The sequence below is a fragment of the Lissotriton vulgaris genome, chromosome 2_2 (assembly GCF_964263255.1).
Source record: "Lissotriton vulgaris chromosome 2_2, aLisVul1.2, whole genome shotgun sequence".
NCBI classification, from domain to species: Eukaryota; Metazoa; Chordata; class Amphibia; order Caudata; family Salamandridae; genus Lissotriton; species Lissotriton vulgaris.
This window is the reverse complement of record NC_141688.1, coordinates 244,424,038-244,450,724: the sequence shown is the minus strand read 5'-3', so window position 1 is coordinate 244,450,724 and position 26,687 is coordinate 244,424,038. Positions and strand designations below refer to the sequence as shown.

Sequence of the window (26,687 nt, the reverse complement as noted above, 5' to 3'; positions counted from 1 at the left end):
CTTCTGTTTGCCTTCTTGAGTTGGCCGCCGGGTTACACGGCCTTCCGTTTAGCCTGTGATTTTGGGATTGGCGGGCTCCTGCAGTCTGCGCTACTTTGCCTTGAGCGGATCCGCTGTTGCGCTTTCCGTACTCTCGGCTTGCCTGCGCTTCGTCCTTGGCGCCTGCCTCGTTGCTGTGATAGGGGGGGGTTCTTTTGCACCTCCTTCACTCGTTATGGTGGCTGCAGGTGGTTTTTCTCCTTTGCCAGAGTCTGGTTTACAATGTTTGTTTGTGCCTTACTCCTGCCGCCTTGCTGTCTCTGCTGCCGTCGGTTTTGCTGCTTTACCCTATTCAAGATGGCCGCCGTTTAGCGGGGTTGTGCGGCACGATCATCGTTCTGTACCCAGTTCTCCGCCCAGCTCTCCGCCTCGCTCGCCTCAGAGGTAGGTCGGGGTTATCCTAGGGGTTCGTCGGGTTTGTGGCCTTTGTTACTCAGCATTGAGTGGTTTTGTTGCTGCGCTCGCTCTGCTCGTGCGGGTCCCGCCGCTAGCCTGCTATTGTTTTCCCAAGATGGCCGCCCCTGGCTTCTGCACCTTTCCCAATATGGATGCCAATATGGATGCCTTCCGTTTTGTTTTGATTTGTTCATCTAGAATTGAATTCAGCCCTTCCTATACATCAGCGGCTGGTTTATCGCCGGCGGAGGATCCTCTGCTTAGGGCTTAGGGCTTCCGCGTTTCCAACCCCGGGAGCACTTACTTGCGTCTCGGATTCCGCTCTCTCTAGGATCTCTCCGCCATCTTGCGCTTCCGCCTCCTTCTCGACCCGTTGCCCTTTTCTCCTCTCACAGCCTCGTCTGTAGATGTTACCGGGCCTGGAGACTTTTGGCGGGTGCCCCTTATGTTCATACACCTCTCCGTATCTCCGTTGTCTCGTTTCTTGCTTGTTTTCCTTACTAGCGCTCCGTTCGTTTGACTTGGGGGTCGGGAGCTCCGGACTTAGGTCTGCTGCCTCCTTGCCATCCAAGCCACGCCCCCCTGTCTCTACTGAAAGGGCTGCAAAATTTAATGAGTCTGGAGCCAAGGCATAGGCGGTGGGACACTTCTGTTCGCCTCAAAGACTGTCTTTTAAAGCTCAGCTACTTCAAAGGCACAACTGGGTATAAATACTAGAAATCTGACACCACTATTTCTGTACACTTCTGGACCTGTTAATACTCTCCCAGGAAGAACGACTGGGGTGCTGCTTAACCTCTCCGATGCTGATGACGAGCTCAGCTCGTCATCAGCCACGGGGGGCGTGTGCGGATGACGGGCTGAGCTCGTCATCTAACGCGGCTTTTGAAAAAAAGCCGCACAGCACGAAAATAACCGCCGCAGTGATGCGGTTAAGGACTGCCACTCTGCTGTGCTGCTAATGCTGTTCCACTGCCTAGGTGAGAAGGACTGGGCCTGTACCACTTAAACCCAAAATGACTCCAAGGGCTCACTGGCTGTTCTTCTGATCAGAAGTCTCAGGAAGATAAAAGACGTACACCCTACCTGCTTCTGCACCTGGACTCCACCATCTGAGTCTGCTCTGTCAAGTGCTGCAGCCCAGTCCTGGACCCTTGGAAGTGGGCCTAAAGTGTTTGAATTCCCTTTTGATTAAAGGAGATGGTGCTTCATTTATTAAGAAAATGATTTTTTGTTTGTTTGTACGTCTGCAATGGTCCCGTAGACCGATGGCTAGTACTCAACAAGCTTGTTTTAGCATTTGCATTTGTGAATGGATTAAATCCTCCTTTGTGTTGTTTCAAAAGTTCAATATTTTGCAACTGGATTTCTATCGCAAATCAGACTTTAATAAATAGCAGTTTGAAAGGGATTGCCTAAACACACCCCTTCCAAACTGCGATTCGTTATGGGCTTCTAAACCCATCTTGCTTTATAAGAATATAACAGAAATCCATTTTTGGTTCATAAACCCTGTGATTTTGCGAATTGCAGGCTTTGCAATGGCAAATTGTTCTCTTACATCAGGCCCTATGTGTTTGTTTTTTACATTTGTCATTGTTATAGATTATTTCCAGTAATGAAGGAGTCACTGTTTTCCTCCTGCATATTCCTGCAGCATACTGCTGCAAGTGTTGAATGTCTTCAAGTGCGGATTATAAGTGGTTATTTTGGAAGGCTCTTGCAATTCGAACTGATTCTGATACTGCGTTCCCATTCTCAGTTTTGATTTCAGTTGTAGCTGTCACAAAGTTAAACTCAGGACTTATCATATGGTTGGTCTTCTGTCTCATTTACTGCTTTCACAGCACTACATAGTTCTCCCAGGAACAAATCTCAGTAGCAGCACCAGCAATATAGGCAAAACACTAGCTCTGTTGAAAATGTAATTGGAACTGTAGCTCTTGCTCCTGGCCCCCCATTTAGTGGCCAAACCATCCATTGCATCCATCTTTGACAGTATGGATTCCTTCATGCCATTATATTAAAAGCTGGTTAAAATCTCTACAGTCTGAATAGTTTTGTATTTTTGGGTATGCAAGGTGTACCCCCTGAATAATGTCGGGACTCAAATACATATTTAATGGTCATACCTTGAGAGTGTACCAGCGGCTAGAAACGGGAGCAGTGTAGTCCTGAAGCAGACTTTGGTGCTCCCTAAATAGTCCCGTCATTATGATTTAGGCTAAATTATTAATACTGAGGCATTCTCATAATATTGACATACATAGGTTATTGTTTGAAATTTTATCTGAAGAATTAATAGCTAAATACATAAAATCAGTAAGTTATATATAATGTGTACAGATCATAATTACAAAGAACTGAGTACAGTTTTAAATTAAATCCAGCATAAATTTGCCTTCCAAAGGTGGGGAGGTAAGGGCTCTCTCTAGGTACAGAAACTGCAATTCTTTTATAGGACTATAGACAAAGACGTTCATACATTCTACACAAGTACATGGTTCTCAGGATGTACACCAATTGGGAACAAGCAAGAAGAAAACATTTACTACAGAATACATTTGGAGATTCTCTTAGTACTACATTCGATTTTATTTGTTCTCACAGAAATTCGAGCATGCAATTAATGCGACTAAGTATGACACTTGCCTGAGACAGTTGGGAGGTTCTTAGTTAGGTACAGTGAGGGAAAGTCTCTGGGAACACTCTAGGTTATAATTGAGAAGCTCACAATTCTTTATGTAGACCAGAAACCTCTGTAGCAGTTGTCACGTGATGTAAGATGACGCCAATGCAAGATGGAGGACAGTGTAAACACAGTTCAGGTTAGCGTCAGCTCAGTAGAGAAATGCAATTAATGATATAAGAAAAACAACTCCCACAATATCAAAACCACCATATCGTTGGTACAAAATGTCATGGACAAAATATTGAAAAATTATTGACAGGTAAGTCTAGATTTTTTTATATCCAACTCCACCTATATGTACCTATGTGATACATGTATCTTCAAGGTAAACAGATTTGGAGGTAGGAATAGTAAATCTATAGTTCCCTATATGTACTTCTTTTGATTATTTGTCTCTTGATAACCTGTCCTCAATATTGTTGTGCAACATATTGTTGTACATCCGGTATGGAAGTATGCTCTTAAATACATTTGTGTCTTGTTTACTTGACTGCCCGGTTATGTTGCAGGTCATACGTCCAGGCACAACAGAAATTAGAAAACCCAGTGAGCACAAGACAAAAGATAGGGGGCATGCACAGAATGCAGATGCCTAACTGCATTCCAACTATAGGCCAATCTCGCTGCTTCCTGCCCTGGCCAAGGTCACTGAAAAGTATGTTCATACCACCCTTACCAACTTTGTAGAGGGTAACTCCTTATTACACCAGTCACAGTCTGGATTTAGATCTAACCTGAGCACCGAGACCGCCCTACTTGAGGTAACTGAGACTGTGAAGGAGACCCTCGACAGGGGTGGAAAGGCCCTGCTTATCATGCTTGATTTGTCGGCGGCCTTCGACATCGTCCCCCACGACCTCCTCCTAACTAGACTCTGGGAGATTGGGCTGCGGGGAACGGTGTTCGCATGGTTTCAGTCTTTTTTGGCCGATCGGAGACAAACGATCTGGGCTCCCCCTTTCTCCGCCCTGATGCCGCAGCTTGAGGTAGGGGTCCCGCATGGCTCCCTACTTAGTCCCTTCCTCTTTAATATCTTCCTTACACCTCTTGCGGCACGGGTGGAGGAGCTAGGGGCCCAGATCATATCCTATGCGGATGACACACAGCTCCTGTTCACTTGTGACAGGGGCTGTGACTTCGAGGGAGCAGCCATTCGGAAGTGTTTGGAGTTTGTATTTGACTGGTTCGGGAAAAATGGCCTCAAGTGCAACTCCAACAAATCCGAGATATTGTTCTTTGGTTGTCCTGCAGACCCAAGATGGAAGCAATGGTGGCCTTCGGCCATGTATCCCCCTGCCAGCGATTCGGTCACAGCTAAGAACCTGGGTATGATGCTTGACAACACTCTTTCCTTCAAAGCCCAGGTTGCTGGCTTGACTGGGAAGTGCTTTGCATCTTAAGGATGTTGCGTACGTTTTTGCTCTATTTATCTTTGGAGCATAAGAAAATCACGGTGCAAGCATTAATTGGCTCGCGCCTAGACTAGGCCAACATCCTTTACTTAGGTCTTCCTGAATATCTGCTGACTCGTCTGCAGATAGTTCAAAATTCTGCAGCCAGGGCAATCTTCGGTTTAACTAGAAGATCTAGGGCCAGCAATCTCCTTGTCTCTCTGCATTGGTTGCCGATTCGCAAGCGCATCTTCTTTAAGAGCCTAACTACAGCTTTTAGGGCGCTTCACAATTTCGGCGCTGAATATCTGCAGAGAAGGGTCAATTTTTATCTCCCATCTAGACCTCTGAGATCTGCTGCCCTGGCCAAGGCTATCGTCCCAGCAGTGAAGCGTGCTCGCTGTGGAGGTTGCTCCTTTAGTTACCTTGCACCCCGTCTCTGGAACACACTGCCCTTGACGTTGCGGACGTGCACCAATCTCTCGGTTTTTAGGAAGGGACTTAAAACTCATCTGTTCGCTTTGTAAGGCTGTTATGGTTAATTCTGGTTATTTTTTCCGTTATGGCTGTTTGTTTGCTGCTGGTATTTGGTGAGATGATCTTTAGCGCCGGGACGCTCCTTGGAGCAGCTGAGCGCTCTATAAAACAAACAGTAACATAACATAACATAACAGGGAGTTCAGAGAGCCTAGGGTGAGGCAGAAAGTATACATCTATGCTGCCAGCCTTAAAGCCTACAACCAGATAGAATACCAGCACAGGGCACAATAAAGGAGAGAAGAGCAGACAGGTAGGTCATAGGATCATATTTGTTTGAGTATGTCCTATAGGTGAACAGCAGCAAGGTGGTATTGGCTTGCTTTATATGGAAAATCAGAAATAACAACAAATGATAAGACGGGTCCAAAAGGATAATGTAAAAGGAGATGGGTCCACTTTAATGTAAGCAAAATGGGCAAGATGTGTTTTGAGTAGCCAACTGAAATAAAGGGGATTTGACTGAGTTCTTAGGCTTCTTAGGTTACTTAAAATCCTGACAATAATTTATTTTGCCCTTGGTGCAATTTTAAATATTATTGTTTCAAAATTTACAATCCTTTTTAGTCGCCGGCGATGGTAAACAGTTTGGCCAGTTAAGGTAATTTCTTTAAATTGATAGTTGTTTTACCTGAGATGGCAGGTTTCAAATTGAAACCCTAGCTTTCATGGATGTCCTTCTTCCTGCACTTTTTAGATTTTCCTACCAGGCAGCTTTTAGCTATCTACTCTCAAAGAGCCACGTACAAACCTTAATGCTGGTTGCAAACAAGCTCATTCGCAGAATAGGTTTGTGAAATTACAAGAAGGCTTTCTGGCATGTACAAAGCCCAAATAGTGATTCGGTAACTTGTTACCGAATCTCAATTTGGGATTTGGGATTCAGTATTAGGAAGGGGTGTGTTAAGGGAGTCCCTTCCTACTAGAATGTGATGTACAAATGTTTTATGACCAGAATGCAGATGCAAAACATTAATATATTTTGCCATCTACTTCTCTTGGGTGGTTACCAAGTTACAAATGGGAATGGGGACCCCTTCCCCTTTGTAGATGTTTGTAAAAAGGTTTTTTAGAGCAGGCGCTACTCTTTAAAAACAAAACTGAAATGTTAAATTTTTCTTTGAGAAACACAACTCATTTTCCTTTACGGAAAACGAGCTTCATTTAAAAAAAAAAAAAAAAAATTATGCTTTATTTAAAAGCAAACACAGGCATCGTGGTCTGCTGTCTCCAGCAGGCCACCATCCCTGCGTTTTTAGCGATTCCCAAGGGATCACAAAGTGCGACCTACCTCATGAATATTAGTTCACTTGCAACCCCATTAGGAATCGCTAAATATGTCAAGAACATATTTGGACATAGGTGTTTGTGATTTCCTAATAGCGAATCGCAAAAATTCGCTATTAGGAACTCGCAAAATAACATTTACATATATGTGGCACTAATACTTTTTGTCTACAAAACCAATACCTAGAGTAGCCATGCTGCTGCCGCATGTAATGCCCTCTGCTAAGGTAGAGGTGAGCAGAATTATGATGGAGTGTTGTGCAGACAATAGCAGAATGCCAAATACCATGCAGCTGTTGGGCTGCTGATACGGGGTTCCCTTCATGCACTCATCTCCCTTGGTGGTAACCTCCTCTATGGTCCTGCTACATTATGAGCAGGCTACTCTAAAGTACATGGTCCTATCTGAATAGGAAAACAAAGAACCTCAGATCTGTTTCAGCCTATTTGACCTTTAGAGTGAGCTATAGCTTAAGTCCTGTGGCATGGTGAGTACAGAGCCTACAGAGCAGGACCAAGGCCGATTTGTGTATGCCTAGTTTCTGTGAGACGTAGTATAGTGGGCACAAAAATATGGACTGGAATGCAGCCCAAGTAATTACCAGTGGTGGAGATTAATTTGAGCATTCAACCCATCACTTTTTTCATATCCTCAATGTGATGCCCTAAGTGGATTGGATATGACTACAATATGAAGAGCAAATTTCTCTCGGTGGCCACAATATATTGAAACAGATGTTTTACTTCTTTCAAATTTGTTTTACAGTCAACTACAAAAGGGTGAAAAATACAATAAAGACTTATATGTTTTTTTTAACAAAAATATAAAGTTTTATTCTTTATTTATATATTATTTCTTTTAGTACCATCTTATTTCATATTAATTCAAGACAGAAAGAAATTCTTTTTTTTTTTAAAGAATTTTCAGAATTTTGTAATTTATAACTGCTTTCATAGTAAATACATAATTCTCACCAGTTCAAATATGTTGATATTTCATTTACAAAAAAGCAAAAGAGAAGAAAAAGCATAACATTATATACTTAATATAAAATACAGGTCTATATACAGAAAAACACAATGCACCAAAATAATTCTTCCCCTGGTAACCAACAATTCATCATACATATCCTCACACATTCATAACCTCACCACATTCAAACCAACAACATCTGAAAAAATGGAGGAAACTGGACCTAATTAGCAGAAGATCCTGCCAATCGGTAAGTCTCAAAGCGGATTATGAGACTACGCACTTGGTCAACTCGCGTTTCGGCGGCTCTAGGCCACCTTCCTCAGGACCTCTTCCAGATAGACAGATACAATTGCCCAGGGGATCTAAAAGTGTATAATGAATACAGTCACCACAAGTAATCCCAATTGGGAACAAAAGAGAAATATGCAAAACTTAAATAGTTCGAGCTCACACAAATTATTCCATGTGACCAACCAACATAAAAATTATCTAATAGGGTAAACATTTACAAATTTACAGAACAAGCAACAAGTCTTGTCGATGCACAGGCATATGATCCCTTTCTAGTGGTGAAAAGTTCTTTCTCTTTTCTTGGGTGCCTTTTTCACAATGCATCCCTGATATTTTCACATACACAAACAATATGCGCTAGTATTTGATTTGAGTATAATATGCCATCATCAATGGATCATGAGATCTGGGGCCATATGTATCATAGTTCCGTTTTGCGATTCCTAAATAGAGATTTTTAAGGAATCGCTATTTAGGAATAATTTCCAATGCATTCCTATGGGCCAGGAGGCCCATAGGAATGATTTCCAAATAATTCTCAAATTGCGATTTTGCAATTTGCTAATTGCAATTTGAGAATTATTGCAAGGGTGCAGGGCTGTCTCAAGGACACCCTGCTGCACCCCTGTAAATTACATGTGTGTGCATATGGCGCACAAACATGCCCAATGGGCATGTATGTGCGTCATATGCCACCCTCACAAATGCACAATTGTGCATATTTACAAGAAATTGCAAATTACCACCAACTTGTAGTTGGTGGTAATTTGCGATTTCTAAACCTGAAATCGCAAGTCTAAAAAGCTTCATACATAGCATTTAAGGAATTGCAAAATTGCGATTCCTTAAATGCTATAGCAAAATAAGGAATCGCAAGTATTTGCGATTCCTTAAGATGCAATTGTTTCATACATATCATTTTATGCAAAACAACCTTTTGCGATTCGCAAAGGCCCGAATTCGGCGAATTTCGGCCTTTGCGAATCAAAAAAGGCTTGATACATATGGCCCCTGTAACTTTGTAATTAGAAATACCGTATTTTTATACAGATTATTTGGCAGCTGAAAATGTATAGATTTGAGCTCCATTGAAAAAATAAGAAAATAATGAGGAAAATGAAGATTGTATAATGCTTCTTACAACAATAACTCAAAAAACAAGGTAGGCTCGATTAATTAAGTTGACCAATAGATGGGCTATTCCTTTTGAAAAAACACATAATGCTCACTTATCGTCAACTATCTCTTTTCAGCATTTATGGAATTTATTATCCTGGCCTGTGATGGCACCTATAGTGACCCCGCATAAATAAACGTGACAAAAATTGGGGTAAGATACACTCACACTCTTTGATTGCGCCCTATCTTAACCCAATAATATGGAGAACATAGTTTTTTACCTGGATCCTTTTAAAATTTCCAGGAAGCCAGAACTTCATTTCATGTAATTGAATTGAAATACTACAGCCATCAAGTTTCAACTGCTACACTCATCCTTTGTGGGCAGGATTAGTAAATTGTGGTGTGTTCCCTTTTAAGTATTCAGATATACTTGAATGGAATAGGGAAGGATCTACATTGTAGATATCTGTATCGAAAGAGGTGTACCAACAGAAATGAACTTAAATTCACCCTTTAATGACACTGGAATGTTATTTTTCTTGTTGCTTGTTCTGTTCATTTGTAAATGTTTACCCTATTAGATAATTTTTATGTTGGTTGGTCACATGGAATAATTTGTGTGAACTCGAACTATTTAGGTTTTGCATATTTCTCTTTTGTTCCCAATTGGGATTACTTGTGGTGACTGTATTCATTATACACTTTTAGGTCCCCAGGGCTATTGTATATGTCTATCTGGAAGAGGTCCTGAGGAAGGTGGCCTAGAGCCGCCGAAACACGCGTCGACCAAGTGCGAAGTCTCATAATCCGCTTTGAGACTTACCGATTGGCAGGATCTTCTGCTAATTGGGTCCAGTTTCCTCCTTTTTTTCAGATGGTGTTGGTTTGAATGTGGTGAGGTTATGAATGTGTGAGGATATGTATGATGAATTGTTGGTTACCAGGGGAAGAATTATTTTGGTGCATTGTGTTTTTCTGTATATAGACCTGTATTTTATATTAAGTATATAATGTTATGCTTTTTCTTCTCTTTTGATTTTTTGTAAATGAAATATCAACGTATTTGAACTTGTGAGAATTATGTATTTACTATGAAAGCAGTTATAAATTACAAAATTCAGAAAATTCTTTAAAAAAAAAATGAAATTTCTTTCTGTCTTGAATTAATATGAAATAAGATGGTACTAAAAGAAATAATATAGAAATAATGAATAAAACTTTATATTTTTGTAAAAAAAAACAAATAAGTCTTTATTGTATTTGTCACCCTTTTGTAGTTGTCAGTAAAACAAAGTTTGAAAAAAGTAAAACATCTGTTTCAATATATTTTGGCCACCGAGGGAAATTTGCTCTTCATATTGTGTTTTCTCATTCCCCTCCTTTTCCCTGGCCTTATTTATCTTTTGAGGGGGTACCATCAATCTTGCGATTGGATATGACTAGACATGGGTTCTGTGCTTATTCTGCTACAAGTTACACTTCACTGGTGACATATAAATGGTCTGAGATTGCTTCCGTTCCCATTCAAAGAGGGAATTTTGGGCCTGGACTGGTTTATTCGAGAAAGACCAAGGCTGATTTGAACATGATTGGTTCTAGTATGAGGTGGCATGTCTGTCAAAAATAATTACCAGTAGCTGAAATAAATTCATGCATGCCACTCATCTCCTTTTTGGTGTCTTCATCACTATGACATTGCTATGGGCAGCTGAAATTAATGTCGGAGAATAGCCAAACCTAAGAGTAAACACAGACTACAAAATAATTTAAGAAAAACTGCAAAATTAATTTTTACAAGTAAGAAAGGATGAGAAAAAATCCTGTTAAAAACCAAAGTAAGGGATACATTAGAATGTTCTCATTGGCTTAGGTTAGAAATTAAAATGTGTCCATTTAATATATTTCTATTTTGTCTCATTTGTGCATGTCTGATGGAACTCTTTATGGTTGTTGCAGGTGCTGCACTGTTGTATCCTGAAGATGTCCCTTCAAATGATATCCGTCACCAACAACTCTTCATTGATCCAACCAGGGTTTTCTCTGTTAAGAATTAAGGAGCAAGTTTTCCTTTTTGGACAGAAGGGGTGGCCGAAACGCTCCTGCCCTACTGGAGTTTTCCTTCTCGATTTAAAAAACAATGAGCTTAAACTTAGACCCACCACCTTTTCTAATGACTCATGCTACCTCCCACCACTGCGGTATCCAGCCGTTTGCAACCTATCAGCGGACTCGGAGGGGGAGAACAGCCAGTATCTCATCCACGGCGGGAAGACACCCAACAATGAACTCTCCAACAAGATGTATGTCATGTCTGCCATCGATCGCACAAACAAGAAGACCACCTTCTGCTGCACTGAGAAAGAGCTGGAAGGCGACATTCCTGTGGGAAGATATGGCCATTCTATTAATGTGGTTCATAGCAGGGGTAAAACAATGTGTGTGATATTTGGAGGGAGATCATATATGCCCCAGGGGCAGAGGAACTCAGAGAACTGGAACAGCGTTGAGGACTGTCAGCCCCATGTCTTTTTGGTTGACCTTGAGTTTGGATGTTCCAACTCGTACGCCCTACCACAGCTTCAAAGTGGATTTTCCTTCCATGTTTCCTTGGCCAGAAACAATACAGTTTATATTTTAGGTGGCCATTGCCTCAAAAGCAATAGTCGCCCACCAACATTGTACAAACTAAAAATTGATTTGCCTCTTGGTAGCCCATCCATAAGCTGCACGCTGCTTCCCGGTGGGTTGTCACTGTCGAGTGCCATTGTCACTCAGATCGGCAGCAAAGACTTTGTTATCGTTGGTGGTTATGAATCCGACACCCTTAAAAGGATGGTGTGCCACGCCATCACCTTAGAAGATGACAGCATTGAGATCTCGAGGAAAGCTAGCCCAGATTGGACCACAGAGATCAAGCATGGTAAGATCTGGTTTGGCAGCAACATGGGCAACGGGGCCGTGCTTTTCGGCTTACCTGGGGACAACAAGCAGCAGACACCCGACTCCAACTTTTTCTACATCTTGAACTTTGGGGAAGAGAAAGTCACAGAGGCTTGCAATGTGGCGAGCACCGAGGATCAAGAGGACTCCATGCCTCTGGAAGACTCAGAAGAGTTTTATATCACGGCCGATACCAGTCTTTATGATGACGATGACGCTTATAATTCAGACGACGAGGAAGATGAGTCAGAAACAGGCTACTGGATCACCTGCAGCGTCGGCTGCGACATCGACATCAACACCTGGGTACCATACTACTCCACGGAACTCAACAAACCAGCTATGATCTTCTGCTCCAGTGGAGAGGGTCACTGGGTCCATGCCCAATGCATGGACTTGTCGGAGAGCATGCTGCTGAACCTGTCAAAAGAAAACTCCAAATACTTCTGCAACGACCACAGCAGGGTGGCAATGGACATGCAGACACCCAAAAAGGTGCCTCCAGTAAAAACAACTCCCATGAAGGCTCTTCACCGAAAGGCACCCAGCAAGGTGCGAACTCCCATCAAGAAATCTTTTCTCAGAAAATTGTTTCAATAGAAGGATTATATTTCTGTTTTTTAAGTGTGCTGCTTAAACATAGAAAGCAGATGCTAGCACTTTTGCGCATACTATCCCAGAACGTATTGCAAAATGGGCATCACAAGCCATAGAAGATGATGAAGATGAAGCAAGCATTTTGCATTGTTGATGCGACTCTAGATGGAAAGTGAGGTTGGCGAGATCAAATTTACAATGGGAGAAACCATGGAGAACCTGCTTTCTAATGACAGGACAGTTGCTCAAAATTGTTGCTGCAGCAGAATAAAGTGCTTTAACAAAAGAATAAGAAGATGTGAATAGAGGAACTCTTTTCGAAAAACTTGGAAGGAGTCTGTGCATTACATAATTGAATTAAATTGTACTTTATGTGAATAATGGTGTGTACTGATTATTCTTTTGTCAATGTTATTATGGAGCTGGGCTCCTGTAGGGAGGATTAGGGGGCGTATCTTTTAGATCTGTGCACCATCCCTATTTTGATCAAATGAATTCACTGAAGGGGGAAGGTGTGATTCTTGTTGCCTCAGTCTCATATTTGTAAATCACACAAGGATAAATGAATGCCTTCATTAAAAATATCCTCCTAACAATGCTGCCACTTTTTGCACTGGGTATACCAGAAAGCAGAATCCCCCAAAACTGTTGATTATGAGTTTTCTCCCCAGAATGAAGAATAGTTCCACAGACCGAGAGATACGAGGACTATCGGTTTCAAAGAGAAAAGGGGTGACATTGTCCGCTTGCTCTTAGCATTTGAGAGGTGCCACCTGGATGACCGGTTTGCGTCAGGAGTGAGATGACGAAGTCTCAGGACAGGCTTGAGCCTATTCAGGCAGGTGGGAGAAGCATTGTCTGCTCCTTTCCCAATCACTGTAAACAGAGTCTGTTGTCGCCACAGCAGACATTATAGAGTCCAGTGTTTGCAGACCAGATCATTCTGAGCCCAGAGGGATCACTTCTGGTGAAATACAGCCCCTCACAATCAGGGCTAAACACAGAGAAAATCACAGAAAGGCCACAGTTAAGTTAGGATCTGCTCTGTGTGTCATTAGTTTAAGCATCCAGGACCCCTGATCCATAGGTAAAGAAGAAGAGACACTCCACCTCACATAAGTTACTTTCACATGCTTCATCACACGGTACCCTACATCCTACCCTGTAGAGCACTCTCTTGCTTTGCAGCTAGGCATAAGCCATACAGATGTGCACTCACACTAGTCTCATGGAGAAAGAATTCAACTGCAAAACACTCATGGCTGCAAACCAAGACCTTCACTGTTGGCCCAGAGGGGCTATTGTATACGAGGAAGGATATGTTCCATCAGCTCAGTAATCGCGAGTGCGGGCGACATATTGGAATGGTGATGGGCTCTTACAAGCCTCGATGAAACTACCTACCTCTCATAGCCAAATCCAAATACTGGCATAAAATGCCCCCACCCCTCCAGGAACTTGTAAACGTTCATTCCTTCCACAGACAAGCACCGATAAGCAGACGCAGCAGTGGACTGAGGCCTACATGTAGACTGTGAATGACCTGGTGTGTGTCACTTGAGGATGCCATCTGGAAGGGACACACAAGCCTGGTTGCCCTGCTATCACAAAAGTCCTGAAAAACAGATCCAGCAAACGAGCAGCGATTTCCAGGAAGGGTGGATGCAGCAGCTGTCGACTCAGCACTTCCTGGCACAGCACCAGCTGCAAACTGACACTTCTGCCTCACAAACAGGAAGTTCTGAGGAGTAGCAGCACATGCATGAAAACCCCCTCTTCGTGGCAGAAGAGTCTCTGCCAGCAGCCAAGAACAGCAGCTTCTGCCCTGACAACAGTGCAGACAGCAGCCTGTGCAATAACACTGAAACAGGCCATCCAGGTGTCATTCCACCTATGTAATGAAGTGGTCACATAATTACCTCACATCACAGCCATCTTATATCAGGTGATTTCCCTAAAAAATCGATAATGTACACTGGATGGCCCGTGTTGAACAGTGGCAGTCTAGGTTTTATGTTTATGGCTGAATGGTCTGACAAGCAGAGGGATGGCCTGCCACAGGCAGTCGCAGCAGGTACCCTGTAGTGGCTGGCAAGGGCATGCTTGCTTCCTGCAAGTGCCAGACCAGCTTGTAGAGAGAAGCCAATATAGGAAGGAGCTGTGGCTTATTAAATGCATGCCTAAAACTCAGCCTCACCACTACCACCCTTCTGGAAAATCAAGCTCCAACTAATTACAGAAGTGCTAGCCAAAACCTACAGCACCCTGGTGTTCTAAAGACTTCGCTAACAACACACCCTAAATCAGCAGGCAAGAAAGAAAATGGAAGAAAAACAGAAACTCCAGCGACCTATCACTGCAGATGAAACTCATCGCAGCCACCAAAGTCAAATACTGAACCTGCCAAACATTCTTTGAGAATAGCACTGCATTAACCCATGCCTGACCCTCTTCCATAGACAAGTGCATTGCCAGCAAAATTTTCTTCAGTAAATTAAATAAAGAAGATCCTACAACAAAAATCCTGCTTCTCTCAGAGTCACCCATTATTTTAACATTCTGTTGTGTTCTTCCATCAAAGGCCTCACTCTTTTGCAGATGTCACCTACATATCCACTCCCTCGATGGAGATAATGTCTTACACTCTTTTTTCATCAAAGCTTTCTCTGTAGAAACTCTCTCACTCCTACCTCATTCCAGGTATCTTTTTAGAGGCTTTCAAGAAAGACCAGTTATCCTCAGTCCTGAAGAAACATATACCAGACTCGGATGAGCCATCTAAATGCCGGCCTATTACTCACCGATACTTCATAGGCAAGATGCTTTTAAAAAGTAGTCCATGCTCAACTCTAGGATGACATCTACCTCAAACATCGCCTGCACAATTTCCAATCTAGCTTTAGCCTGTCATGCTGCATCACAGAGACACCATTTTTACATATCGTAAATGACAGTTTCCTGACCATATGATGATGACCCGACGGATGTTGCTGGGCCGCTCAGCTGCCTTTTACATTGTCAAGCATCACGCCCTCGTCCACCTCTTAAGCCTAGAATGCGACTGTCACGACTTGCTCCCTGCGTTCTTGTGTCCACCACCAGGGGGCTGAACTGTGGGACTCTCCAGTGTTCTAATAAGCTTCCAGACCCTGCCCTTCATGTATATACTGACTTCCAGCCATTGGCAATTAACATCCATGCCCAATCCATGCCTGGTTTTGTGAAAGCCGTCCTGCTCATGTTTGGAACTCTACTACCCAGAACTCCCTGTTCGCTGCTTTGTCTCCACCCCTGCAGGCCAAGGATGGGTGGAGGAATTCGGCTCACCTGTGGCTGGCTGCTGGTGACCTGCTTACACCTGATGCCTGTGATTACTGTGAGCTCTTTTAAGCCCCAGCTCCCTTCAGCCCAGTGTTGGTCATTGTAGCTGTTTACCGGTGAGCCCAATCTTTGGTTCCAGTGCTCCCTGAGATTTTTCTATCCTTGTTTCCAGTATTTCCTGAGCTTTAGTTATTCCTTGTTCCTGAGCTGCTGCTGTTTTCTTTGTTCCTGAATTAGCAGTTTGCAGTGCTACCTTGACTCCTGAGCCTCAGCATTCCTTGTTCCTGAGCTGCAGCAGTTACACTGTTCCTCAACTAGCACTGCCTGCTGTGCTACCTTGTATCTTGAGTTCCTAAGCTATAGTTATTCTTTGTTCCTGTTCCTGGGCTTTAGCTATTTATTGTTTCTGATTTGCACTGCTTGCAGTGCTTTCTTTACTCCTTGTTTCCTGAGCTGTTGCTATTTCCTGTTTCCGTGAACTAGCACTGTCTGCAGTGCTACCTTGACTCCTGAGCTATAGTAATTTCCCTGTTCCTGCACTAGCACTGTCTGCAGTGCTACCTTGACTCCTGAGCTATAGTAATTTCCCTGTTCCTGCACTAGCACTGCCTGCAGTGCTACCTTGACTCTCGAGCCTTGGCATTCCTTGTTCCTGACCTGCAGCAGTTTCTCTTGTTCCTGAACTAAGACTGCCTGCAATGCTACCTTGACTGCGCCTTAGCTCAATTCTTTTTCCTGCCCCAACTCTGCCTTCTTTGCTACTTTGTTTTCTTGATTCCTTAACCTGCACTATTCTAGTACACCCTTGTTGCCTCCCCTTCTGTATATCCTTCTCCATTCTCCGCCTTTTTTCCCATTTCATTGGTTCCAGTTCCTAGTTGGCGGTCTTTCTATTCTGCTGTCTTGCTTCTGTTGCCTTGTATGTTTGTTACCTGTTTTCTGCCAAGTGTGCCCTGTGATTTCCTTTCTGTCCTGTTAAGCACTCCTCCTTGCTACCTCCTTGTCTATTGTGCTTGTGTTCAGTTCTACCCCCTTTCTGTAACTGCCTTGCGTGTTCCTGTTTGATCACCAGGATCCGTAGGCACAGATGACTGACTCGGTGGTGTCTCTTGTTCACTGTGAGTATTGTCTTTGAGTTGCATTTATAACATAACCATAGGTATAAGCTCCACAGACCCTGCCTTTGCATGCATATCCTATATGTGGGTATTTGCAGTCATTATCTGTAACAGCAATTGTCGTTAAGAAACTTACTGAGCTACTGCCTTACCATGTGGAACTCCTGAGTGCTTTACCCCACACCCCCCCTTTATTGTTAATATTGTTTCATATATCTGTCTTCCACATTCGTCCTGGGTGTAGTTATTCTGAATGCTAAATTGCCTTGTGAGTGCCCTTCCTCTCTGAGTCTTACCCATCTTTTTCACTTGTACAGGCTTCCCCTTTGGATCACTTTTTCTCCGCTGACTCCCTGTATGATCCTGGGCAGCGCTGTACTCCTCTTCCTTTGTTAGTTTTCTACCCAGTTTTCAGTCCTTGCCCAAGTCCCTGACTGTGTTCCCCACATAGTCCCGGACAGTTCCTGACAGTGACTCACTGGCAAATTCCTTTGATGATTGTCCTCATACCTAAACAACCAGCACCGGTGAATTTGCATAGGTACCTCCAGCTCTCAGAAGATTCCTATTACTAGTGACGTCGCACTAGGTTCCATGTTGTTCCTCACCATCTTCAACTTCTACATGAATGCCTTTGGAAGTCCAAACAGCAATAATGGCATCAAAATCAAAAACACGCTGATGATGTACAACTCTACTTGAAAGTCTTCTCAACTACAGATATCCTCCTCATTGCCGCAAACACAGCCTGCACCTCATCCAGACCTAGATGTTAAGCCTCGGCCCTACCTGAAGCTTAACACCACTAGGACAGAATTCCTGTTATATGCTTAGAACACCAAATATCTACTAGTCCAAACCCTGCTCAATGACATGCACTTTGACATTTATGAACCACAACTTTCACCTAGTGCCACTTGGAATCCAATTGGACGCAAACCGCACCCTCAAGGAACACACTGCCAAATACAGATAGCATACCAGCTTTCACTTCTAAAGAAAGAGTAGATGTTCTTCAGAGAAAGTGACTCCTGGTCATGTTCTCTACTCAAGGAACTTCTCTGGCGTCCCTTGCTATCCTGTACTATCTCCAAAACCAGTTGCATCATTTTCATAGCATTTATGATGATCAGCCCTGCTTATCTGCCTGAGAAGCTCACTATCTCCAGTAGCTTCTGGGACACCCACAGTCAGGACACCATTAAACTGGTAGCAAAGAAGTATACAAAAGAAAGAAACAGGGCAGCAGACCTTCTCCATCGATGCACCCAGGACCTGGATAAAATATCCCTGTATCCATCAGGACACCTCCAACCTTGATCAAATTTAGGAAAGAGCTAAAGATGCACCTCTTTTACCCGTTCAGTGCTGCGAACGTCCAACGGTCATCGCGTGCACTACCTCGCTAGTGCTGCGCACGACCGTTGGACGTCCGGATCCCGTTAGCGCAATCGAACGTCCGCACTGGGGCGGAATTTGCGGCGCACTTAACGGGTTAAAGAACAGTACATCACGATGCAGAAACAATCCACTTTTGCTTCCATAAGCCTGTACGTCAACAATCGTTGGTTGATTGTATATTTGCCTTTGACCCTGTAAATCACTCTGCCTTTTGGCTAAAGTGTGCGGCATACAAATACCTGATACATACCTACATACATACCATTGCAAGCGGTCAAAATGTAAACATCTACAAAATGCAAGGGTTGGTCCAAGAACATAGAGGACAAGCCAGCAAGCCAATGCAATTATATGTTGTGTTGGAAGAGGTGCATTGTGCAGACATAAGGCCTGCCAGACAGTTAAAGCTACCTGAAACTAGACCTAAAAAAGTACAGTGAGTAGGAGCAAATCCTAAAAGATCTATAGAGCCGAAAGGTTAATGGGCCGAGAACTCTGTTCATACACAAACTAAACAAGCATTGACAAAGCCAATGCCTCTGGCCTTAGAAATCCGGTGCGATGATACCTTTTAGTTTTACTATTCTTTATGGGAAACATATGTCACAAAAATAAAATAATGCGATCACCTATACCTGGCCACCATATACTTGCAATAACATTTTTAATTGTAAATACCTTTCTGTTATGCTAGACATTTATTTATTATATGTGATGGAGCCAAGATACAATCACCACCTAACCAAGCACTCAAATTGCAGGAAGCAACAATCAAACAATGATATAATGTTACTTAAAGACTTTACAACATAGCGTTTGAAAAGGAGTGCTGGCGAAATAAATAGCCGGTATATAAAGTGAATATAAAAAAACAACTTAAATAAATAAGGCACAGTTTGAATCCAATTTGGATCTGGAGAGAAATTAACAGTTTTTAGGCAGTTTTGAAAAATGGGCTCAGGCTTTCTGCAGTGGCTCAAAGCTAAGGGGCAAAGAGGACTAGGCCCCTGTCCCTCATACCATGCTGTTGTGGGTAGAAGAAAAATGTGAATGACAGTTTAAAAGATCTATGGATGAAGCCTGCTGACTAATATATATATATATGTATGATTTTTGGGAAAAAACGTAGTCTAACGAGACAACGAAAGCTGTTCAAAGGCCAGAACTAAAAATGCAGTGATTGTTTAATTCTGCCTGGGGAAGTTTCTGCCACCGACTTGATATTATCAAATAGCTGAATAAAACTGAGATATTGAGCCAGGGTTCAGTGTTACAATAAGATATCATTTTGACAATTTTTTAACAGATTAATACAACAGTGCATTCCGCTATATATCAATTAGGATACCCCTGGGCACAAAGCAAATTTTATTTGCCAGTCTATTAAAAACACTTGTAATGATTGTCTTTAGCGTGTGTATATTTGTGTGTGCCCGAAGTAGGTCACCTCGTACTGTTGTTATCCAGGTGCCGAAGTAAATCTGCTGAGAATTGTTTGTGTTACAACACAAAGTTTATTCAATGAGTTGACAATAAAGACATTGATTTTGGATGGTTTATTTACTTTTTTTCTTTTTTTTGTGCAAATGTTTTGTGTTATATTAGACATTCAATATCTGAAAAGTATATGCAGGGATATTTCCTAGAGTAACACACCTCACATCATTTACATATTGTTTCCCACAAAATATTATGTTTAAGGGCATGGTAGGACAAACAAGCATACTCAAAGTACAATAGAAGACATGCCCTATGCACACACTTAGTAAGTATAAACGGTCACTGTGTGGCCATTACTAGTTAAACAAAAAATGCAGAGAAACAACAATGTGATACAAGGTAATATGCGATTGAGGAAAATAAATGGACATTTGGTGACAACAGCGTCGTGGTTTCCTTGTTTAATGTGTCACAGCTTGAGAACAACCAGCCGACACGTGTTTCATCGCATCACGCGAATCTTCAGGGCTGGAAATGATACAAAGAAATAGACTTTTCTTGGTAACATATACACGGTATACACGGTAGATGAAAATGTCTACACCACTTAAGACCGGCTTGAGAAACAAGCATCAAGTTAAACAACTTCATGCATGGATTGATCCTTTTGAGAAGGTATACGGAAGACATCATTGGGTTTAGTGCATCCAAGATTAAGCTATTTGGAACCACAAGTGCTCTCAGTGTCAACCTTTACTTTGTGAAGATATTACGTACATCAACTGGTCGATGGACGACTCATGCACAAGAAAATCTCGACGAATTGTGTTCCACATATGTACAGTGATCTGTGAATTCATTCACGAATAATTTTTAGGTGAGGTGCTATAATACGCTCGAGAGTCGTGCACAGAACATGCGTATCAAGAAGGTGCACCGTGATTGGATAAAAACATTCCAACACATACCTCTAAATGGTTGTGATTGGACCAGGAGGTCTAGTTGTAAAATAATGAAAAAACACACAAAGAGGCACAGAAAGGGGAAACAGAGAAGGGAGGGATAGAAAGGTGAGAAAAGCCAAACGTCAAAATTTTGAGCGAGTAATCACTACAGACTTCGGTCTTATCTTATCTTTTCTATTTCAAAGACAAGAGCCCTAAGGGCTGATTATATTTCAAAGTTTAAAAATGAAAGAAAAAATGGAATACGCTCACCGCTCTTCTGGTGATAATTCCAACCCGATGGGCCCAAAACCATATGAAGTTCCGATAGTCACGTAATATTGTTAAACTAAAAACAAATATAAGGGAAAGGTTCAACCATAAGAGAGAAAAGGTCTAATATAGTGACCTGGAATTACTTAAGATATAGTATCAGCCTTCTTCCTGATTCTAGAGCATATGCGTGATATTTAATTAATCAATGCAAGGTATACCAGTTGCTATGTTGGTTATAAGTGGATTATTGTTTAGGAGTTATTGCGTATCTGACAAAATAAGCGGCATTTAAATAGGAATCCTGCATACTTTTGAATGGAATATGTTATAATAGTAACCAAAATAATCGAATTCCATGATTCTCTATTATAACCCTTATTACACTAATGATACACCCTGAAACACTTATAGAGACTGTACCCTAGCTCAACGAAAAACATGTGCAATCCGAAATTGTGGAATTACCTTTCAAGCGTAATGCGCTCTTGAAATCCCCCGGGAGATAGTTTGGCAATTGAGTGATGCCGATACACTCGGTATCTGGAATCGAAGTGTAAGGAATGGTATAGTGATATTAGACTACAACATAACGTGTAGTATGCATTTAATAGTATGAAGCGGATGAAGTCCGCAGCTTACCCGAAATATTGGCTGAAGCTGATAGAGGTCGCTCTATGGCCCCGTGGCGGTTGAAGTCTGTAAGACAAACCGTAAGAGCACATATTTACGCTCTGTATTGGGATTTGTTTGAAAGGTCTAGCCCACTTACGGCTCAACTCATTTCGCTTACCTGGTGGCGTCTCGTTACTTTCATTTCTCCCGGGTCTCTGTGTTCCTGGTGTGGACACGTGACCCGGAAGTAACTCCTACTTTATAGGCGTACAGCCCTCTTGATGACGTGATCGATGTCAATATGAAAAGATTTAAAGAAACAGTAGATAGAAGTGAATGTCGAGTATGAGAAAAGCTCTTCTTTCCTCTATTCACGAAAAGTGAGCGGCTGTGCAGTGACGTGTGGCTTAAAAACACAAATAGTGTGCACCTGATCAAAATTAATCACACATTATATCGCTGAGAATGGTACACGAATAATGAAGCGGAACAAAACTATTATTTTTGTTCCAGTGTGAAGAAGTACTATTATGTCCAAGTAACATCGCTTATAGGCAATGTATGGTAGGTAATTGTAAAGTGATGCAGAAAATGCCGTGCATGCAATATTATTCAACCAACACATTTGTGAGATAAGTGTACACGATATCTCCCCAACCTCTCTTACAATTCTAGGAGTATTGTTAGTTGGTAATATGGGTAAGCACATGGCAACAAAAACCATAGGCATTCATTTCATAATTTACATGGCAGTATATACAACACATATAAGCATCAAAGTTTCATTTGTGGGAATATAGTTCTAGTGAACCTGATGTTCTGTAGATATCTCCATAAACAACATCATAAACACTCCATATACGTCACTATATATCATAAATCATCATATAGTTGCATCCTATTATATGTACAGTGATATGACTATCTGAAGTTACTGTCATTTCCCAAAATTTCAATTCCCTAAGAAAAATTGGAGTTCAGAATCGAAGTTTAACCCAAGCCCAACTGCGTACATTCTCATAATCCACATGGCCTCTGTGCGTCTCAGTTTTAGTTCCCTATTTCCTCCTCTGACACCCAAGTTCACTACATCTATGCCAAAGAAGGAAACAGATTTCTCATTTTCAGAGTTTTGACACTCTGCCACATGTAAGGCTACAGGATATCTGGGATCTTGTTTAAGAATTGCTCTTATATGTTCTGAAATCCTATCTTTGAGTGTACGTATCGTACTCCCTACGTACTGTTTGCCACATTTACATTCTATGATGTATATAACGTATTTCGTGAGACAGTTAATGTTAGTATTGATTAGAAAACATTCACCTTTAGGGTTATAGAATTGTTTTGTGTTGTGTTTAGCCCATCTGCACATGGCACAAAAAGCCACATTTATAGAAACCCTTACTTCGTGTAGAAAGCCAGTCCATTGCGTGCAGGCCATGTAGTACTGTGGGACTTAATCTGTTCTTGAGCGAATTGCCTCTTCTAAAACAAATCTGAGGTCTATCTGTGACAAAAGGAAGTAGGGATTTTTCTGTTTTCAGTATCCCTCAATGCTTACTCATGCTTTTCCTTAAAGTGTGGTGAAAGGAATTATACTCTGTGATTAATCTGATTGTACTGTCTGTAGATTGAGTTTGTTTTTTGGGCTGCAGAATATCCAATCTTTTAATTTTATTCATTCTTCCCTCTGCTTGCTTAATAGTGTTGCTGGAATATCCTCTTTTAGAGAACCTGTTTCTCATGTCATGTACGCAGTCTTTAAATTGAGATTCTTCACTACATAGCTTTCTGGCTCTCAACAATTCCCCATATGGAATAGACTTAATTTGATGTGGAGGGTGTGAGCTAGAAGCATGTAATATAGAATTACATGAGGTGGATTTTCTAAAAAGTTTACTATGTAAAGTGTCATCTATCACATATAACTCAATGTCCAGGAATTCAATTCTGGTTTGGCTATATGTCATTGTAAATGTGATTTCCCACGTGTTTTTGTTCAAGTAAGTGAAAAATTCCGTAAGTAGTCTCTCAGTGCCTGACCATAGAAGGATGCAATCATCTATATATCGTCCCCAGAAAATTATTGAGTCAATAAATTGGGTGCCCTTCTCCCCCAGATAAGGTCAGATTCCAGATTACCCATAAACAGGTTCGCAAATGATGGGGAAAATTTAGATCCCATCGCTACCCCTTTCTTTTGGCGATACCATTTCTTGTCAAACATAAAAAAGTTGTTTTTAAAACTAGTTCCATCATCTCTGATAACATTTGAGTGTGTTGATAGAGTGACGCTGGTCGATTGTGTAGAAATCTGTTCATGGCAATAAGACCCAAGTCTATGTTGATGCTTGTGTATAAGGACACTACGTCCATAGTGACAAGAAATGTATCTGGTTGCCATTGAATATCCGATAGAATGCTCAGGATATGTCTGGAGTCTTGAATATACGATGGAAGGTTCTGTACTAGTGGACCTAGAAAAAGATCAATGTATTCAGCAATCCTTTCAGTAGGACCCCCTATGCCTGAGACTATTGGTCTACCAGGTGGGAAGGGCTGATTCTTGTGTACCTTGGGGAGTGTATACAACCAGGGATATGTAGGTCGGAATATTTTCAGATAGAAGTATTCCTGATCATTCAAAAGACCTGATTGTTTCCAAAACAACAATTTGTCATTAATCCTGGTTGTTAAAGGACCTATAGGATTGAAGGAGATTTGTTCATAACAGGTAGCATCAGCTAATTGGCTGTGGATTTCTCCTTCATAGTCGGTTCGATTCATAACTACTACGTTGCCGCCTTTATCAGCCTCCCTAATAGTTACCTGGTCATTCTTGCTGAGAGATGTGAGAGCTGCACGCTCTCCTAGTGTCAGGTTGTCATGGTACTTAAACGATTTTAGTGTGTTATTCATCTTAAGTTTTTCAATATCTTCCAATACCCTTTTGTGAAACTGGTCTATGGCATTGCCCCCTGAGAGTGTAGGTATCCATCTAGATTTACTCTTTAAACTACTAGAAACACTATAGTCAGGGTCAATGTCAAGTTCAGTTAAAAGTCTATTCATGTCATAAGGAGAATTTTCCATATCAGTGATTGATAACAACAAATGGGTTGCTTGTACATCTTTTATTGACAAAAAGTCATCTGTATCCGTCAAGACAGGAATATTCCTACTGCCAATATCAGTGTTAGTTTTGTCAGAAAAATGTTTCTTAAGCTTTAAGTTTCTGATAAATTTGAAGAGATCAATCTTTAGTTTACAGAGATCGCCCATAGCAAATGGATTGAAACTTAGCCCTTTACTCAACAATGAAATCATATCTGGAGTCAGGTCATAGGAGGATAGGTTGATCACCTGGACCTCTGTCTGATTAACAGTACTCAATTCCTGTTCGTTCCTGATCTGAGCTTGCTTCTGTATCCTCCTGTGCCTTGGTCTCCTGCCCCTGCGGGTTTTGGATCGGGTGGATCTCTCTGTACCGTTAGCCTGTTGCCTCTCCTGATTCTCTGGACCTCCTGAAAAAAAGTTGTACTAGTGTCACTAGTTGAGGTCTCAGGTTCCTCCTCACTAATCCCAGCAGTGCTAATTGAGGTATTACTGGATGATATTGAGCTCGCCCCTGTTGTGGGTGGATTGTTAGGGTTTTTCTTCTTAGTGCTGGGGATGAGTGAGTCATACTTTTTGGCATATGTGAATACCCTGCCTTGTTGATAGTCTATCTGGTCTCTTCTAATTTGTCGAGCTTTTCTATTCTTGATGTCATTTTGTTGTTTAAGGAGAATGTCGTCCAGAATATCATAGTTCTTCATAGTAGCTTCGGGTAGATTGAGATCTTTAATTTCTTGTTCTACCACAGGTATATCAGCCTGGAATTTGGTCACCTTACGGTCAGCACTCTCTATTAGTATGTCCATGAGAGTCATTGAATTAACAGTAAGTGAGTCTTCCCATTTGGACATTAGATCAGTGTCCAAATCGTCATAAGTAGGGAAAATCTGACCCCTTAAGCCTCTAGGTATTCTCTTTAATCTCTGGTATTGTTTAAGAGTGGTGCCGTCCCACCACTTAGCATTTTCCTGTTTTTTGAGACGTTCAAGTTTGATGAACTTGTCCCTTAAGCCTTCCTTCCGTGGTGGATTTGAGCTGGTGGAGGCAGTTATAGTGGACATGCCTTTTGCTAAATTGTCAAAAAGTTCCTCTGCCGCTTTACCGCGGTCCATGTGGGCTCCTTATCCGGCTAAGTTTCAATAAAACAAACAGATCGAGTAGGACTGTTTGAAGAGTGCTAGGCGGCAACCCTATGTTGACTACAATAATTACGAAAAGGGAAAATGGTTTTTTGGAAGTCAAAGAATGGGCGCACTGACAGTATGGAAGCACTGGGCAAGAATAATAGACAATGGTGCAACTGGGCGAGTGGAACAACCATATAACCACTCAATGGAGAAGTCAGCGAACTGTCCTAATCCAAAAGTACAATAGAAGACATGCCCTATGCACACACTTAGTAAGTATAAATGGTCACTGTGTGGCCATTACTAGTTAAACAAAAAATGCAGCGAAACAACAATGTGATACAAGGTAATATGCGATTGAGGAAAATAAATGGACATTTGGTGACAACAGCGTCGTGGTTTCCTTGTTTAATGTGTCACAGCTTGAGAACAACCAGCCGACACGTGTTTCATCGCATCACGCGAATCTTCAGGGCTGGAAATGATACAAAGAAATAGACTTTTCTTGGTAACATATACACGGTATACACGGTAGATGGCAATGTCTACACCTGTGGTAAATATTTGATTTACCGTCCTAATTTCTATGCAGGTAAGTACTTAATCAATAATAACTCAATCGGAAAGAAAGAGACAGAGTCCGTGGTGTTAGAGTTCTTAGGGGTTTTATTCCTTAAAAAGGAATGGTTCTTGAACCGGATATCATATTCCTGCCACCACAGGGGTGCAGGAAGGGATAGAGCAATATTTTATTGACAATACATAGCTTTTATACTTAAATCGTATTATAGGAACCAATACAGTAGGCGTAACAGCTGAGAGAGACAAGATAAGACACACACGTGGTAGTGATACGTAATTAGAAGGCGTGAACTTGGCGTGAACATAGAGGCGTGTGCTAGAAACGTCACATGTAAGTGTCATAAGTGGGTGGCAACAAAAGCAGAATCTTGCAATGTCAGCAGAAACCTGAGGCCTGGATGCGCGCGCAGCTGCATGACGTGTGCATGACGTATGACTGGAGGGTGCAGGGGACTTTGACATTTACACTAGCGGAAAG

The 26,687-nt window shown here is 41.9% G+C and overlaps 1 protein-coding gene and 1 long non-coding RNA gene across 2 annotated transcripts in view; one reads left to right on the top strand and one right to left on the bottom strand.

Moving 5' to 3' along the window:
- Positions 1–12,649, top strand: part of LOC147729285 (V(D)J recombination-activating protein 2-like) — a 62,588-nt gene extending 49,939 nt beyond the window's left edge. Inside the window, exon 2 of the mRNA XM_086959598.1 lies at positions 10,688–12,649. Within this exon, the coding sequence (XP_086815724.1) occupies positions 10,712–12,271 (1,560 nt within the window). The 5' untranslated portion in view covers positions 10,688–10,711 and the 3' untranslated portion in view covers positions 12,272–12,649. The remainder of the gene's footprint in view (positions 1–10,687) is intronic.
- A 4,721-nt stretch (positions 12,650–17,370) lies between these two features.
- Positions 17,371–21,469, bottom strand: LOC147729284 (uncharacterized). Its single transcript, XR_015309188.1, has 3 exons — positions 21,408–21,469; positions 21,234–21,308; positions 17,371–20,076 (listed from the first exon to the last, which is right to left on the bottom strand). It is a non-coding gene; the product is annotated as an uncharacterized LOC147729284 (long non-coding RNA).
- Between the last annotated feature and the right edge of the window lie 5,218 nt (positions 21,470–26,687).